This window comes from Tympanuchus pallidicinctus, unplaced genomic scaffold (assembly GCF_026119805.1).
Source record: "Tympanuchus pallidicinctus isolate F22 unplaced genomic scaffold, pur_lepc_1.0 scaffold16, whole genome shotgun sequence".
Lineage (NCBI taxonomy): Eukaryota > Metazoa > Chordata > Aves > Galliformes > Phasianidae > Tympanuchus > Tympanuchus pallidicinctus.
Window position 1 is genome coordinate 5,693,362 of NW_026294679.1, and position 14,918 is coordinate 5,708,279.

A 14,918-nucleotide genomic window follows, 5' to 3' on the forward strand; every position below is an offset into this window, starting at 1 on the left:
TCAGAGGTAAAGAAAATACATGTAAAGGTCAGAGAAAATGCATGGAAGTTGCTTTCTGCATCTTGAAATAAAAGAACATTTAAACTTGCTTATAGGTTCCTGTGACTTGAACATTAAGGTGATCTTGAAGGCTACTTTACATATTTTGTTTGATTTCTATTCTCGCATAGCAAGCATAACCTTTTTCTCATAGGAATGCAGTAGGATATTCATTGGATTTGCTCTGCAGCTTTTCAGAAAAAGAAGTTAGTTAAAAATGTGTTTTTCAAGTACTACATGGACACTGACATTATTGTGAGTCTTCTTTCCTAGCATAAGCATCAAAACTCCAGTAGGATGTGGGCAGTATGCAGTCTGTTTAAAAATGCTCCCTGATCATTTTTCCATGTGTTTTGGCTTGTATTAGAGACCCAGTCCAAAGCCTACAGAAGTCACCTAGAAGACTCAGTTCCACCTCAGTAGGACTGAGATCAGTTTTCTCCCACACTAAGTGAAACAAATGTATTTACGAGTGTAAGGAAACAGTTTTGCAGCATCCTGCTTATAAGAAAGTAGTACGGTCACAGGGGATGGTAAAAACAGTAGGATTCCTCTTTGGAATCATTACCCTCAAATCCTCCTGCTATTCTGGGTTGGACTATGTAGAGACAAATAGGTACCATATTCTTCTGGGTCCCCTCTGGCTCAGATGCATGAGATTGGGCTCCAAAGTGGGATGTAGCATCCCATTTTTCGTATGGGTCATGGGTAGGTCACAATGTCTGTGAAGTGAAGGATGGTACTTCTGAGCACCTTAGTTACACATGTACTCTCCCCTCAGGCTGGAACAATGCTCATATTCCAGTCCATAGCATAATCTAATCATACATGTAGTTGCAAAATCTGTTTGAAATGGTTTGAAATGCCCATCCATCAACAAGTATTTATAGCAGAATGGTTCGGGTCTGAGCAAAGGCTACACAAGATTAACTCCTCTTTAAGAATAGAGAAAGGATTATGACATGCTTGAAATCTAAATTTTTTGTTTGTGTAATCACTCTTCCCATCATATTGAGAGAATAATAGCCTTATGGAAAACACTAGGTTAGTATTTTCTGGAGTAGTCAAAGACATTAGGATATAAACTGCCTGTAGTAGTTGTGTCTAAATCCCCTCAGTGCCTTGCAAAACCTTGCGATGTTCCCTACTTTGAAGTATTCAAAAGCTATCAGGCAGCTCCTTTATCCTTTTATTCTATTTTATTATTTTTCAAAAGTTTCTCTAGGGGATGTAAATAGAAACAGTGGAGTTTCACCGTTGTTTTTTTTTCACCAGCAGAGGTCTTGGTCCCAACATGGTTGAAATGGAGGGGAGTAAAGGGAGAATTAGCACAGTAAGTGTCTGTTGCTGATGTTTGCTTAAATGTGTGCTCTCTGCACACCTATCCTGATCTTTTTCTAACGCCTGAACCACACAAAACAAATGTGCTGTTTTAGAGAATAGTTTGCATTTGCTGTTTAGCATGGAAAAAGTTAGCATCTTCTTAAGGTTAATGCCTAATGAAGGAACATCCCAATTATACTTGTGCAGCTGCAGTTTTAGAGACCGTTTGTTGTAATTCACTACAGGTGAGTCGTTATAGCTAAGCTGCTTGGGTGCTGTTATCTCCTTTGAGATCTTTGCATGTTTTTACTCATAAAGATATGTAAAAAGCCACTGAAAATACCAGCAATGGGCAAACATTTTAACCCCATTAGAAAATAAGATTCTTTCTGTTCCATGCACAATGCTCATCTCGACTTAACTCCATTCACCAGGTGCGTAGCTGAGTCCCTCTAGTGGTGTAAGCATTCATCCCATGTCTGCATGTCATTTGAATTTCATTTTACGGTCACGTTGTAGCAGCAAATTTACAGGTAGCTTTTTTGGGCACTCTGAAGACTGTGACAAAGTGGATCTGAGATTAGATGCTGTGTAGGCTCGTGTTAATGAATGCAAATTTAATTTTAGCTGGGAAGGGCAAGTACAGACATACTGCAAAGAAAGGGGAATTCTTGAAAGTATATTCAAGAACTAATTACTATCAGTAAGACACACGCAAAGAGCAACGTAATGCTCAGGGCAGCCAATAGGGATAAAAGCTTATGGACAAATCTGTCATGACCTGGTAGTGAAGACTGTTTAAAAACACTGATCTCCACTTAGCTTGTAAATGCGCATCACTCTCTTTCTCACTCGTATATTCTCTCTCTCTCTCTAACACACACACACACACGCTCCTGGGTTTGCAGAAGCCAGACATCTAGAGCACTTCTTGGCATCCACAGGAAAATCATATGGGATTAGAAAAACACTGCAGTAAGTACTCCCTGCATTAAATGTTTATTAAGTGGCATGCTGTCAGAACCTAGATTTAATGGTAAATACAGGAGGACTTTAATGGAAATTGGCTGTATTTGATTTTTCCTAGGAACTGCTGAAAGCTGCCTCTCGAGGATTACAACTTTACCTTTTGCTTTTACAGATGCTTGTTTACTATCCATGTGGCAACCTCTGCACAGCCAGTAATCCATTCATTATCCTCACTGATTGAGTGTGAGAGCAGTGCAGTGGTAACTACTTCACTTAGCTGATGGCAGACGACAAAAGCAAGGAAATGATGAATTCGGACAATTTAACCTCCCAGAGCTTTCTCTCTGCAATTCATAACAATGCCAGCAATTTATTTTCAGGGCTCCAGTTTGTTCAGTCCTTCAAGCCACTCATCATCCCCTGCTACTCCCTAGTAGTTTTTATTGGTGTCATTGGGAATTATCTTCTTATTTATGTCATCTGCAAAACGAAAAAAATGCACAATGTGACCAACTTTCTGGTTGGCAATCTGGCTTTCTCAGACATGCTCATGTGTGCAACCTGTGTGCCTCTGACTCTCGCATATGCCTTTGAGCCCAGAGGATGGGTGTACGGACGTTTCATGTGCTACTTTGTGTTCCTGATGCAACCCGTCACTGTTTTTGTGTCTGTCTTCACCTTGACTGTCATAGCTGTGGATAGGTATTATGCCATGGTGTACCCATTCCGGAGGAGGCTCACTATCCATATTTGTGCCTATATCCTGGCTGCCATTTGGCTGCTGAGCTGCACCTTGGCTGCCCCAGCCTTGCTCCACACTTATCATGCGGAATTCCCAGAGTTGGACTTCTCCATCTGCGAGGAGTTTTGGTTCCATATGAAAAGAGATCGCTTGGCTTATGCTTACAGCACTCTCATCATCACCTACGTGCTGCCTTTGGCTGTCATCTCCCTGTCCTACCTGCGAATCTCAGTCAAGCTGAAAAACCGAGTGGTCCCAGGCAATGTCACCCAGGGCCAAGCTGAATGGGACCGGGCAAGAAGGAGAAAGACTTTTCGCTTGCTTGTCTTGGTGGTGGCAGCCTTTGGAGTCTGTTGGCTGCCTCTGCACATCTTCAACGTGGTAAAGGATATAGATATCAGTTTAATTGATAAGCAGTACTTCAATTTAATCCAGCTGCTATGCCACTGGTTTGCCATGATGTCTGCTTGCACCAATGCCTTCCTCTACGCCTGGCTCCATGACAGCTTTAGGGGGGAGCTGAAGAAAATGTTTGCCTGGAGAAAGAAGAAAATTGGACCCACTACAAATTGCATTATGGCCAGTGAGGTGCTGTAAACACAAGAGCTGGTGGGAGTGCACTTCCTGCAACACTGTAAGTCATTTCCACTTTTAATCAGTTCTGGTTGCTAATGACTAGGGGCTCAGTCATAACACCACATGTCCCATGGGTGACTTCTCCAGCACTTCCAGCCATACTGGAGAAGGAGAGGCAGAGATCATATCGTCAAATGTCTTTTTTTCTTTGATGGGAGCTGGAGGCCGTGGAGATCGTAGAACAAAAAAATCCCCTTGTGTAAACTGCAGGGATCCTTCCTATCTTGTTTCCATGTCATTGGCAGCATAGATGTGGGAACAGGGAAAAGCAGTGATGAATACAAGATCTGGATACCCCAGTGAGGGGATTAAATCTTTGGACTGGGTGAAAGTTAAGTCTGTTTATCTACCCAGAATACAGTCCCTAGTATAAGTTTCATAGGAAAAGATTGACAGTATTCCTGTAGATCTCCTCCATTAGGGTCATGATGATGAACAGCCTCAGCTCTCTGAAGTGTCCTTTGTGCAGAGCTGACACTGTGATCAGGGATAAGGGCTGCTGGGAGCATTGCTGTGAGATCCCATGGCTGCTGTGTCTTGGGAGCTGTATCAGGGCATATAGTGAGATGAGCTGCATTGCTGGGAGAGGGCAAACTGCAGGAGTGAAGCTGTTTGGTGAGGTGTGGCTGATGCACAGTGACCGACAGCTGATTAGCTAAGTCACCTGGTAAATTTGCTGATGCTGCCATCATGATGGTCAGGCTGGAAAATGTGTGGAAACTCATCAAAATAGGAGGATATTAAGATATGCCACAAGACATTGAGTTGTGTGCTTGCCATTGTCTCATATAACCCCAATTTGCTGACCCTTCAGCAAGGTGACAATGTTTCCAGCCAATGGAGATCAGCATAGCCTTGTCAGACAAGAAGCTTTCTGCTCTTCCCTTGAGGAACAGGATTTGACATGTGTGGTGGGTAATGCTGCCATCAGCTTTGATCTCCAGAGGTAGCCAGAGACCTTGATAGGGCCTTCGAGAACACTTCAAAAGATGGTGGATAGAAGGGGCTGTTGTCACTGAGCTGTGATGAGCACTGTGTGACCAAGAGAAGAAAGGCTTGTCAGAAAGCAGAGTGGTAAGAGCTCTCTTTTGAAGGAGTCTCCTGGGAGGAAACAATTTCCTTTGACATTCACCTTTCAGTAGAAGGAAGGAGTTAAAAGCTATAATTGAACAAATGATTTCTAGTCTCTTCCTCCTGTATGTACTGAAAATATCTGAGATAACTGATAAGAATCAGGGAAAAAGTATTGACACCAGACATCTTTTCTGAAGAGGCTTCTTCCAGCCATAACAGTAAGTGAGGAGCTGTTTGATATCCCAGCTATAGAAAAAGCAGGGACCAGCGGGCAGTTTTGTCCTTTTTCAGCCAGGCTGAACTTACTGTACCGTGTGTGGCCAGAGATGTGTGTGCTGCCAGGCATGGCAAATAGATAAGGTAGGAGAGAGAAGAAATAGGTTATGGTTTCACTGGTTTCTAAATGTATCCCTACTGTGAAACAGTACCATTCTGCTCATCAACCTTCAGTAAACTAATCTAGTTAAAAAAATACACAGATGTCAATGCACACACTGGGAAAAACATTTGAAATCCCTTTTCACAAATTTCCTTGCAATTTCGAGCTGTGCTTTTGCCTGCAATGAGGAATTGAAAATTAGAAGCTGATTACAGCAACACTGAATCAGAGAAGCCTCTCTAAAGTGGGCACTGTTTGCATTTACTCAGTGATTATTGTGGTTTAGACATCTGAGTGTCTTACTGAAAAATGCTTTCACTGAATTTTGGGAGATTGTTCTCTTTCAAGTTCAGTATACAGAATAATTGGAGATTTTGAAAAAGGAAAAAAACAAACAAACAAACAAAACCCACCAACCTTCCAAACAAACCAACCAAATTTAATGAGGTTTTTAGTTTCTGCTTCAGGGCTTTGTAGAAAAGAGCAGTGAGTACAGCACTGAGAGAAAGTGCTGAGCACTGACACGAAAAGCTTTCACAACAAAATCCTGAGTTTTGGAGATTTTTCTTTTATGGAACTGTGCTATTTCAAGTTCTTCATTTGTCATTTTGCAAAGGCTGATTAGCAGTGAGATGGTCCTTAATGTTTACAACCCCATGCACTAAATACAGACAGCATTTTATTACAGTGATCCAAAGCGCAGTGGAGTAACTAGAAAAAAAATTGCTAACCACTGCAGGCCATTATTTCTTTCCCCCACACCACGTTTCTACCCCCATTTCCAGGCACCACAGTTTGGTTATTAATTTTCTCTTACATGCTGGTGACCGTAGATGGCTGCTGCAAAGGGCAGAAGGAAGCAAACTAGAGCTTAAATTTCTCTGTCTTTTATCTTTAACTCTTACAAATGAGCTTTCGCTATCAACAGTCACTACAGCTGTGTTCACAGCAGCACCAAGGGCTGCATGTTGAGGCACTCAGCGTGGTGGGCACTCTCATATAAGGGCAGGTGCACTGCACACATGCCTGGAATTTTCCAGCTCCTGTATTTGCACCTGGGGCTCTGCTGCTAACACTGTGTTTGGACTGTCACCTGCAGGGTTAGGTTTTGCAGAAAGACCCCAAGATGGTGTTGCCTTTAGCTCCTGAGGCTCCTTCTCTCTTCTCAGCAGTCCCATTGGGAGCAGCAGTGACTGTGGATATGCTCACACAGGCTCACTTCTGAACCTTGGCCCAGCAATCTCTGCTAAATGTAATTACTGTTTTCTCTGATATCCAGAGTAATAAACAATAATAAGATTTAGAGGCACACTGGTATACTTCTTTAATCCAGTTATGCAAATAATTACAGTAAAAGCCTTCATGTGGAATGTGTTTTCTAATCTGTACCCCTCTCTGGGGAGCTGCTGTGCTCCTCTGAGGGACCAGGGCTCATCACTACAGTATTTTTGGTTCTATAATTTTTAATTACAATTTAAGAAATCATTACATGCTTTGATTTTATAAAGTAGTACAGTTCTAAACTTGGTGAGCCTATTAAAATTCCCAGCAAGGGTTTTTCTTCTTTCTTGTTTACATTCAAATCCAAGGACTGTCATAGTGAAGGATGGAGCAAGGTCTGTATCTGAGCTGAAGTGAGTGCTCAGTGAGGTGAGCAGAACACTGTGCTCCCTGTCTGCTGGGTTTCATTTGAGTTGTTTCCATATACCAAGAGAGCTTTGGCAGGTAGATACCTGCATCTGCATTTTACAGCAGCAAATACATGCAGCTTATGATGCCTCCTTGGGCTATTTCAAAATGCCAGTCCCTAGGTGTATAGTGGAATTTGTGTACGTGTGGTGTGGTGTTTCCAGGTAGATATCATAAAGCATTTACTGTAAAGTTGGTCGTCAGGGCACAGTGAGGATTTTAGGCAGGAGGGAACATGGAAATGAGAAGATTTTGTTGGGGCTGGACAAGTCAGAAGGCTCTATATATCTTAAACAAGGAGATTAAAGGAGATACAAAAGGAGATGGGGGAAGAGACAGAAGGAGATGAGATGTCTACATTTAGAGTGAGGAGAAGAGATTAAACCAGCAGGAGTGACAGCTTTATAATTTGAAGCTAGATCTTGGAGGGACTCCTAGGGCATCTTCCTAGCAAACATGCTGCTTTTTCAATGAGTGTAGATGCAGAAATTCTTGGTGAGACATAAGCTACTCCCTGTGGTCAAACAGAACTAAAAGGTGATGCACCTATGAGCAACATCAAAATGTAAATCAGTATTTGAGCAGAAACAAAAAGACAGGTTATCAGAACAAAGGGCGCTAAATCTGAAATCATAGAATGATGGAATCATCAAGGTTGGAAAAGACCACTAAGATCTTTCAGTCCAACCCATCCCCATCCTGCCCACTGCCCACATCCCTCACTGCCACATCTCCATGCTTCTTGAACACCTGCAGGGACAGTGACTTCCCCAGCTTCCTGGGCAGCTTCCAGTGCCACTGCATTGCCACTCTTTCTGAGAAGAAATGTTTCCTAGTATCCAACCTGAACTTCCCCTGGTGCAACTTAAAGCCATTAATTCTCATCCTAAATCAAGCCATAAGAACAAAACAACTGTTAAACCTCAGGGTCAGGTAGAGTTGGTCTCTCACAGACCTCCAGAGCAGTCACCAAAGACTAAAATGTTTGTGAGATGCATTGATTTCGTTCCTTGTACCTGGGTGAAGAAAATGATGAGAGCTGTATTTGTATCAAGTTCAGGAGCAGTATTTGGGGGATGGCAGATCACCTAGGATGGACAGAGGTAGGCCCTGCTATACAGGATCACAGTAAATGCCTCTAAGCTGAGAGAGATGAGGAAAGCTGACGTTTTCCATGCCAGCTGAACAGCAGATGCTCTGTGTAGTTTTAATTGAGTGAATCTTGCTTGTTGAGCTGGCAATGGTGATCTATAATTAGAAGTCTAAGAGAATGCAGGGTACAGATAAAAGCAGAAAACAGTACACCTGCAGCTGGGGAAAAATGCCAGTTGGGCAGCACTGTGCAGCACATCCATCAACCTGCCCACCAGATGAGAAAAGCACAGACAGAAATTATGTGCATTTCTGCATGAAGAGCCATAACTCAATTGTTTTCCTCCAGACTTCTCCCTCTCACTGCCCACTTTTTTTTTCTTCTTTTCCTCATAAGAATAGATGTATTCCTCCTTTCAGTAGTTGTATTCCATCTCAGAAAACATACAGAGATCAGAGCTCTAAAATGGGGATTATCTTCTCCTCTTTTCAGGAATTAGACTCAATGATCTTTACGGGTCCCTTCCATTTTGGGATATGCTGTGATTCTATGACTCTCTTTTAAATATCTCTCTGAAGAAAGAAATAGCCAGTTAGATGACACACAGCTCATACATGTAGCTGTTAGCCATGCAGATCTGCAGCTGGCAGGAGTCTTTCTACCATTTGGAGCACTACCTTTAATGGTTGTATCGAGTAAATATCCCTCCCCATAGAGTGCATCCTTGTTCTGGGCCCAAAATGCTGCTGTTTAGGTTAGGCTCATGGTTGCATTTAATGAACCTGAATGTCTTTTCCAACCTAAATGATTCCACAATTCTAAATCCTCCTATGTATTTGATCCTTTGTACCAGCAGAGCTGCACTACTGCATCTAAGGCACCTGCTTGTAGGAATGAGACATTTCCTTCCAAAACCTGTATCATGCTCTCCATCTGAGAAGCTACGAATGAGGACACACCTACAAAAGTAGGTGGGACCAGATGGTTTATTTCACAAGGCTTCCTGTTTTGTACATGTTTCTCTGCTCCCTGCTCTCCCATTCTGCCTTTTGAACACATTGATCAACTGAAAAAAAAAACCACACCAAACACCAAAAACAAAACCAATAACAAAAATATAGGCAAGAGCCTCCAGGATATTCAGCTCCTGGTAGCTGTTTGAAATTAGGAAGCATTGCTTTGGTTCTACCCGGGGAAGGAAATGAGATGTACGTGCTCTCCATTTCAGGACAGTGCCATCTGCAGGGGATGGATTAAATGGTTTACAGCTAGAGATGAGTCCACCAGGCTGCCTCCTTGCAAAGTACTGATGAATTATCCAGAAAGCGAGGTGTCAAGAGCATGAAGCTCAAACAGCCCTCACTGGGAGTTGTGCCTCGCTGGGATCTCTTTGACAAGGAGCTGATTGGGTTGGCTTTCTTGCCTGGTGTTGCTTGCTTTGTCTTTCAGCAGCCTGCTTTGTCAAACTAAGTTAATTAAGATAGTAATTGATATAAATAATAAAACATGCACTCAGGAGCTCCCTGCTTTGTGTCTGGAGCCTCCTGGAAACCAATTTAGGATCATCACTATCGGCAGCTGACTGGCTTTGCATTCTTTGCATCTTATGTTAATTAACACCATTAAGTTGTAATTTTCTTTTATTTTTTATTTTTTCCTCTGCAGGAAACACAAAAGAGTGGGAGGAGATGGCTCTAATTCCAACATCAATATTTCCTACAATTCCTACATTTCCATTTGGCACTGGTGACACTCAGCAGTGAGCAGGGCTGTGGGGAACAGCTTGGAGCTTTGCAAAGGAGCAGCAACATTACCCTCTCTGCCAATTACAACTGTTGATTTCTGGACAGGTTGCTGCAATGGCACCCTGTGTCTCACAACAGCAGGAGGGGTTTTGGCTTTGGTGATGTGCACAATGCTGAGGACTGGTTCTGCAAAGCTGGGATTTCCAGTGTCAGGGGAGCACATCTGGCAGCAGCTGGTGATGTGATGCTGAGCAACAGGAGGGCTTGCACCTATCTGAGGTGGCCCTACTCTCTCTGTGGCTTCTTAGCCACAGGGAGCTGTGTTCAGTTGCCCCATAGCATCTATGACAAGAGAGGTGAACTCTCTAGAGGACATGTGGCAGTGGAATGAAATAGCAGCTTTGGCTTGTGGTCAAAGATCATAGCACATCCTACTTCTCCAGTTTGTGTAACCAGCTGCATTTGGGAGGTAACAGAGAAGCAATGCGCTGCACTGTGCAGCATGTCTTTCTAGGAATTGCAGAGGCAAAAAAAAAAAGAAAAATTAGTATTTTTTTGCACTCAAGTAAAAAATAACCATCCAAAGGTTACATCTGAAATCAGTCAAAGGCTGCATTTCTGCATGAGTGCAGAAAGAACTACTCAAGCCTTTTGATGAGCATGGTCCCTCACTTGCAGCAGGCCAGCTTAGCTCAGCAGCCTTACTGCATTGCTCCTTACATCCCTCAGCAATATGACAAGTCTAAATAAAGGTAAGTCAGGTATAGATGCACAGAAGAACTGCTTGCATTTGGTCCAGAGATGGCTCAGTTGTGAGGGGAATGCATTTGGGAAAGAATCTTTTGTAAAAATGGCTGAAAGGTTGGGAGGAAGTTCTGAGTGTTCAACCAACCCGCTCCTCAGCAATGGCACCTGAGGAAATTGCATACAGATCTGGCAGCATTGAGATGAAAGCCATCCAAATGCCATGTGAAAGAGTTATTTATAAGCTACACTGCTAATTAAAAATTACTTTCTGAGTAACTATTTATGCAACTTATTTTGAATCATTAAGAAGAAAAACCCTCAACATTCAGCTTTGGAACGATTTCCTCTCAATTATTAGATCCATTTAAAATTCAGCATCTGTTGTTAATATGCATAACTTAGAAAAATTAGGACTAGACACAGCATATGGCTGACCTGCTTAATCTTAACAAAATCAATAATATTTTCATTATGAATCATTTCTTCATTAAAACATGTATTCACATCTATTGTATAAAATAATGTTTATTTGTTAAAACCTGTAGTACAACCCTTGCAATTGTTGTCAGTCACAATCAATGGCAAATCAGTTTGATAGTGCTTTTCCTTGGAAGATTGCTACAAACTGAGGACAGAAAATACAAACCATCAATGGCCAAACCAAGTTCTAGCAACATCACCACCAACACGCAGGGAGACTCTTGGAGAGCCCAGTTTTGCTGTTACCTACTGAGTTCCTGGAGGTGTTCGTGAAACACATAGATGTGGCACTGAGGGACATGGTAAAGATATGTTGGCGGTTGGACTAGAAGATCTTAGTGGCCTTTTCCAACCTTTATGATTCTATGATTCTTTGTTTCTGAAACACTATGGAAAGCACTGTTCAAATCCTTTTCATTAAAAAAAAAAAAAAGGAAAAAAAAAGTTTTTTTCCCATGGAGCAGTTTCGAATGGCACTACCTGTATGTGCTGTTGATGAGGGTAAGATGAGAGCAGAAAAGACAGCTCAGACTTCAGAAGAGGAATTAAGGAATTACCTGTGTGACCTGCTGTAGGGAACCTGCTGTAGGGAACCTGCTTTGGCAGGGGGTTGGACTTGGTGATCTCTGGAGGTCCCTTCCAACCCCTATAGTTCTGTGATTCTGTGATTCTGTGAAAAGCCAGACTGCCCACATCCTGAAGTCACTAAATTGTTGGAGGAACGTGGTTATGAATTCAAAATGCATCTTGTAGCTGTTTACTGAGATGATTTACCCCTTTTCCCGCACTTATTCTGCTTGAGTTCCAGGCTATTAATTCTCATACAGAGACATCTCTCTGCACCCAGACTCAGAGATCAACTTTGAAACCACATCTTCACTTTCATCCTCAGTATAGCTGTCAGTTGGCTCAGTTCAGTGAACAACACTTTTTCTGCACATTAGCATTCAACATTTTGGGCAAAATCTTCTCCCAGTGCACTGTACAAACAGCCTTTCTGTTATGCCATTTGTGCTCCTATGCATTGAGCCAATCGGTCTTTAAAGTTTAAATCTAATTTGTGGGTTTAGCTCAGGTCTGCTTTGTAAGAATTTGAACAGAAATAACACATTAACTATTGGCCCTGGGTTAAATAGCTTTTCTAGTTGTGTGAAATGTATTATCAAGTGAAACAAAGCAAAACAATGTACATTAAAGGAATCAATCAGCATTAAAGAATAAACAGTTCTTAAAATGCCACAATTCCTGTAAAAGGGGTAGAAGGTATTTCACTTCCGTGGGTCAAACATTAAGACATTTGATAGCTTTCTAGATCATTACATGTTTGCTGAGGGCAAAAAGAAAAAGCATGAAATTTTCAGTGGGAAAAAAAAAAAAAAAAAAAAAAAATTAGCTTGACCAGTTTTACCAGGAACCTCACATTTAACAAACACAGCCCAATTTGCAGCACTAGCTATGGTGGAAATAGAGACAGTTCAGCAAACATTTTTGCTTCCAGTCATAATGTGAGGTGTTCGAAACCAGAGGTAGAAGGTGGGTTGGAGGAAGGCCAAATTGGTATGACAGTTATGACTTATGACTTATAAGTTATGACACTAGTGAATAGAGGCTGAAGGGAGAGTGCAGATTTAGAAGGCTGCTCACATTCAAATATTGAGACCAGAGAAAGCTTGGTGTCATCTAGAGTTACATCAAACCTGGCAATTCACCTATTTACAATCCTAGCAGGCCTTACAGATTACACTAAATATTAGATATTTGATAAAAAAAATGTGCAGTTTGATTAATTAATTTGATTAATTGCATTACATAAAGCCTAAGCTCTTTGTGCAAGTAAGCTTTGAGCAGGAACTGTGTTCATACCGCCTTTTATTTGTTGTAGTCCAAAGACTAAACTAAGCCTCTCTGATTTTCTGCTGTAGATAACAGCTCCAGACTGAGCTTTGAGGTGCCTATCCACAAGATTTTAATTCAACATTCACAGCATCACCAGAGGATAGAAAACAACAAGCAATGTAAATAGAAACTCTTGCTATTGACCCATTTACAGCAACTAAACATTTTTAAAACCAGAAGAGATGACAGAGGAACGCTGGAAGCTTTGAAGTAGTCTGTTTCATCTCTGGATTGCTAGAGGTGTTTTCTGTGAAACTACAGCTCTTGTGACCAGAAATTTCTGCCTTCTGCATTTGGTCTTGGCAGCCCCAGAGCATAGATGTTTCCAGGGAGAGCAATATTCTTTCAAAAGTATTCTTTCCTCCTGAGCTAGATACTGCTGCTTTTAATCACCCTAACCAGAACTGCTGGAACACAGCAAGCAAGACACTGCTCACAACTCAATACAGCAGAGCCTAGCTATGCAGGTGCATGCTAATTTCCTCCACCAATGGAGGAGCATCCAACAGAAACTTATTATCCAATGAATCTCAACCCCACATGTATATTTACAACTAAGTGCTAATTAGCTTTAGGAGAACTCACCACAGAGAAACAGTTTCACTTAGTTCAGAATAAACAGCAGGGTGAGATAAGCATTCACTGTGGGCTATCAGCTGCAAAGAGCAGCCTGATGGGAAGACATAACCCCTGTGATTCACAGCACTTAAGCACTGTGATGTGGCAAGCTTCAAATGTCTCCTTTTGAAGAATATTTGGTTAGAACTATCTGAACAAAAGGGAAGAAAACACTTGTTATGCTTCAGTGATTGCATGGAGTCACACTGTGGGCTGCTCCCGTGTACCCAAGAAACTGGGCACCAGTCCCACTGAGGTTAGGAACCTTCATGTCAGATTTAAGCAAACAGGTGCTTTACAAGGGGATTTCTCAATATGCAAGACTGGAAACAGTTTCTCCTGAAAGCCACAGCCAGCATAGGACTGTAATCCATGAGCCACATGCAACAAAGCAGAGCGTAAGCAGAGATAATCATCAGCCTAACCCGGAGCTGAAGCAAGTGCTCTAAATCAGAACTAGCCAGTGGATCAAGCTCCACAGGAACTAATACCAAATTGCCTTCATTTCAGTATTCAACACCTTAACATTTAAGAAGATGACTGGGTACCCTCTTAGAGTCTCACATGAAGTTTGCCTCCCTGGAAACTGCTAATGAGTTGTTTTCTCTCAGATTCTTTCTAAATCAGAAAAATAATCAGTGCTCCCCATCCAGCCAGCAGCTTTACATCCTTTCTGCAAGAATTCACCCTCCAACAAGCCCTTCATTCCCTGCCCCAAGCAGCAGCCTTTATAGGGCATGTGGTGATCCTATGGAAAATGCCAGCACCAGCTGAAGGCTGGGTGGTGTGGGAATGCTTTGTAGGGAGTTTCAGCTTTGTGAACAGTATGTTTTACAGGATTGCATTCGTAGTGGGTATGTGAAGACAGATAAAATCCACGTATGCAAAAGGATGTTTAAAATAGCTGACACTAAGAAAGAAACCTATTGAAATAGAAGGAACTCTCCTTATTTGTTAAGAAAATAGATACTGAAAACTTGCAAAAACCAAACCAAAACAAAAATGGGGTGGGGGAGGAGGCAGCAATAAAGGAATCAAATTTCCACTTAATTGTAGACCTGTTTCTACTTGAGTAGCAAAGTGCTGTTCCTAGGCTGTCATGTTCTTTCTAAGAAACTTGATCTCCTAATTATAATTGCTGTCTTTGTGCAGAAGGTATTGACAGCCAATTTTTAGATGCCTGCTGATCCTGGGGCTGCCTAGAGGATGGAGGAGGATGGATCAGTGCCAGACTTGCTCCTCCCTAACTGGCTTTTGCTGTAGAGTTTGTGCCAATGATCAGTAGAATCTCAGTACAACCCTAGGACTGTTCCTCAAGCTTCCTTCTCAGGAAGTACAATGGAAGCAAGAATGACAAGCTGCTGGTGGCAAGCTGTGGTCATCACAGCACCTCTGAAATGAGCTCAACCAAGTGCTCAGAGCCTGACTTCAGTGTCTCTAGGGACATCACACTGACCACCTCTCTAGGCAACATGTGCCAGTGATTTG

At 42.1% G+C, this 14,918-nt stretch overlaps 2 protein-coding genes across 2 annotated transcripts in view; both read left to right on the forward strand.

Moving 5' to 3' along the window:
• Window positions 1–14,918, forward strand: part of CACUL1 (CDK2 associated cullin domain 1) — a 187,267-nt gene that overhangs the window by 87,859 nt on the left and 84,490 nt on the right. The window lies entirely within an intron of this gene.
• PRLHR (prolactin releasing hormone receptor) lies at window positions 1,320–11,274 on the forward strand. The gene is made up of 3 exons (XM_052677317.1): window positions 1,320–2,337; window positions 2,450–3,707; window positions 9,610–11,274. The coding sequence occupies exon 2, from the start codon at window positions 2,612–2,614 to the stop codon at window positions 3,668–3,670; it is 1,059 nt and encodes a 352-aa protein (XP_052533277.1). The 5' UTR covers window positions 1,320–2,337; window positions 2,450–2,611; the 3' UTR covers window positions 3,671–3,707; window positions 9,610–11,274.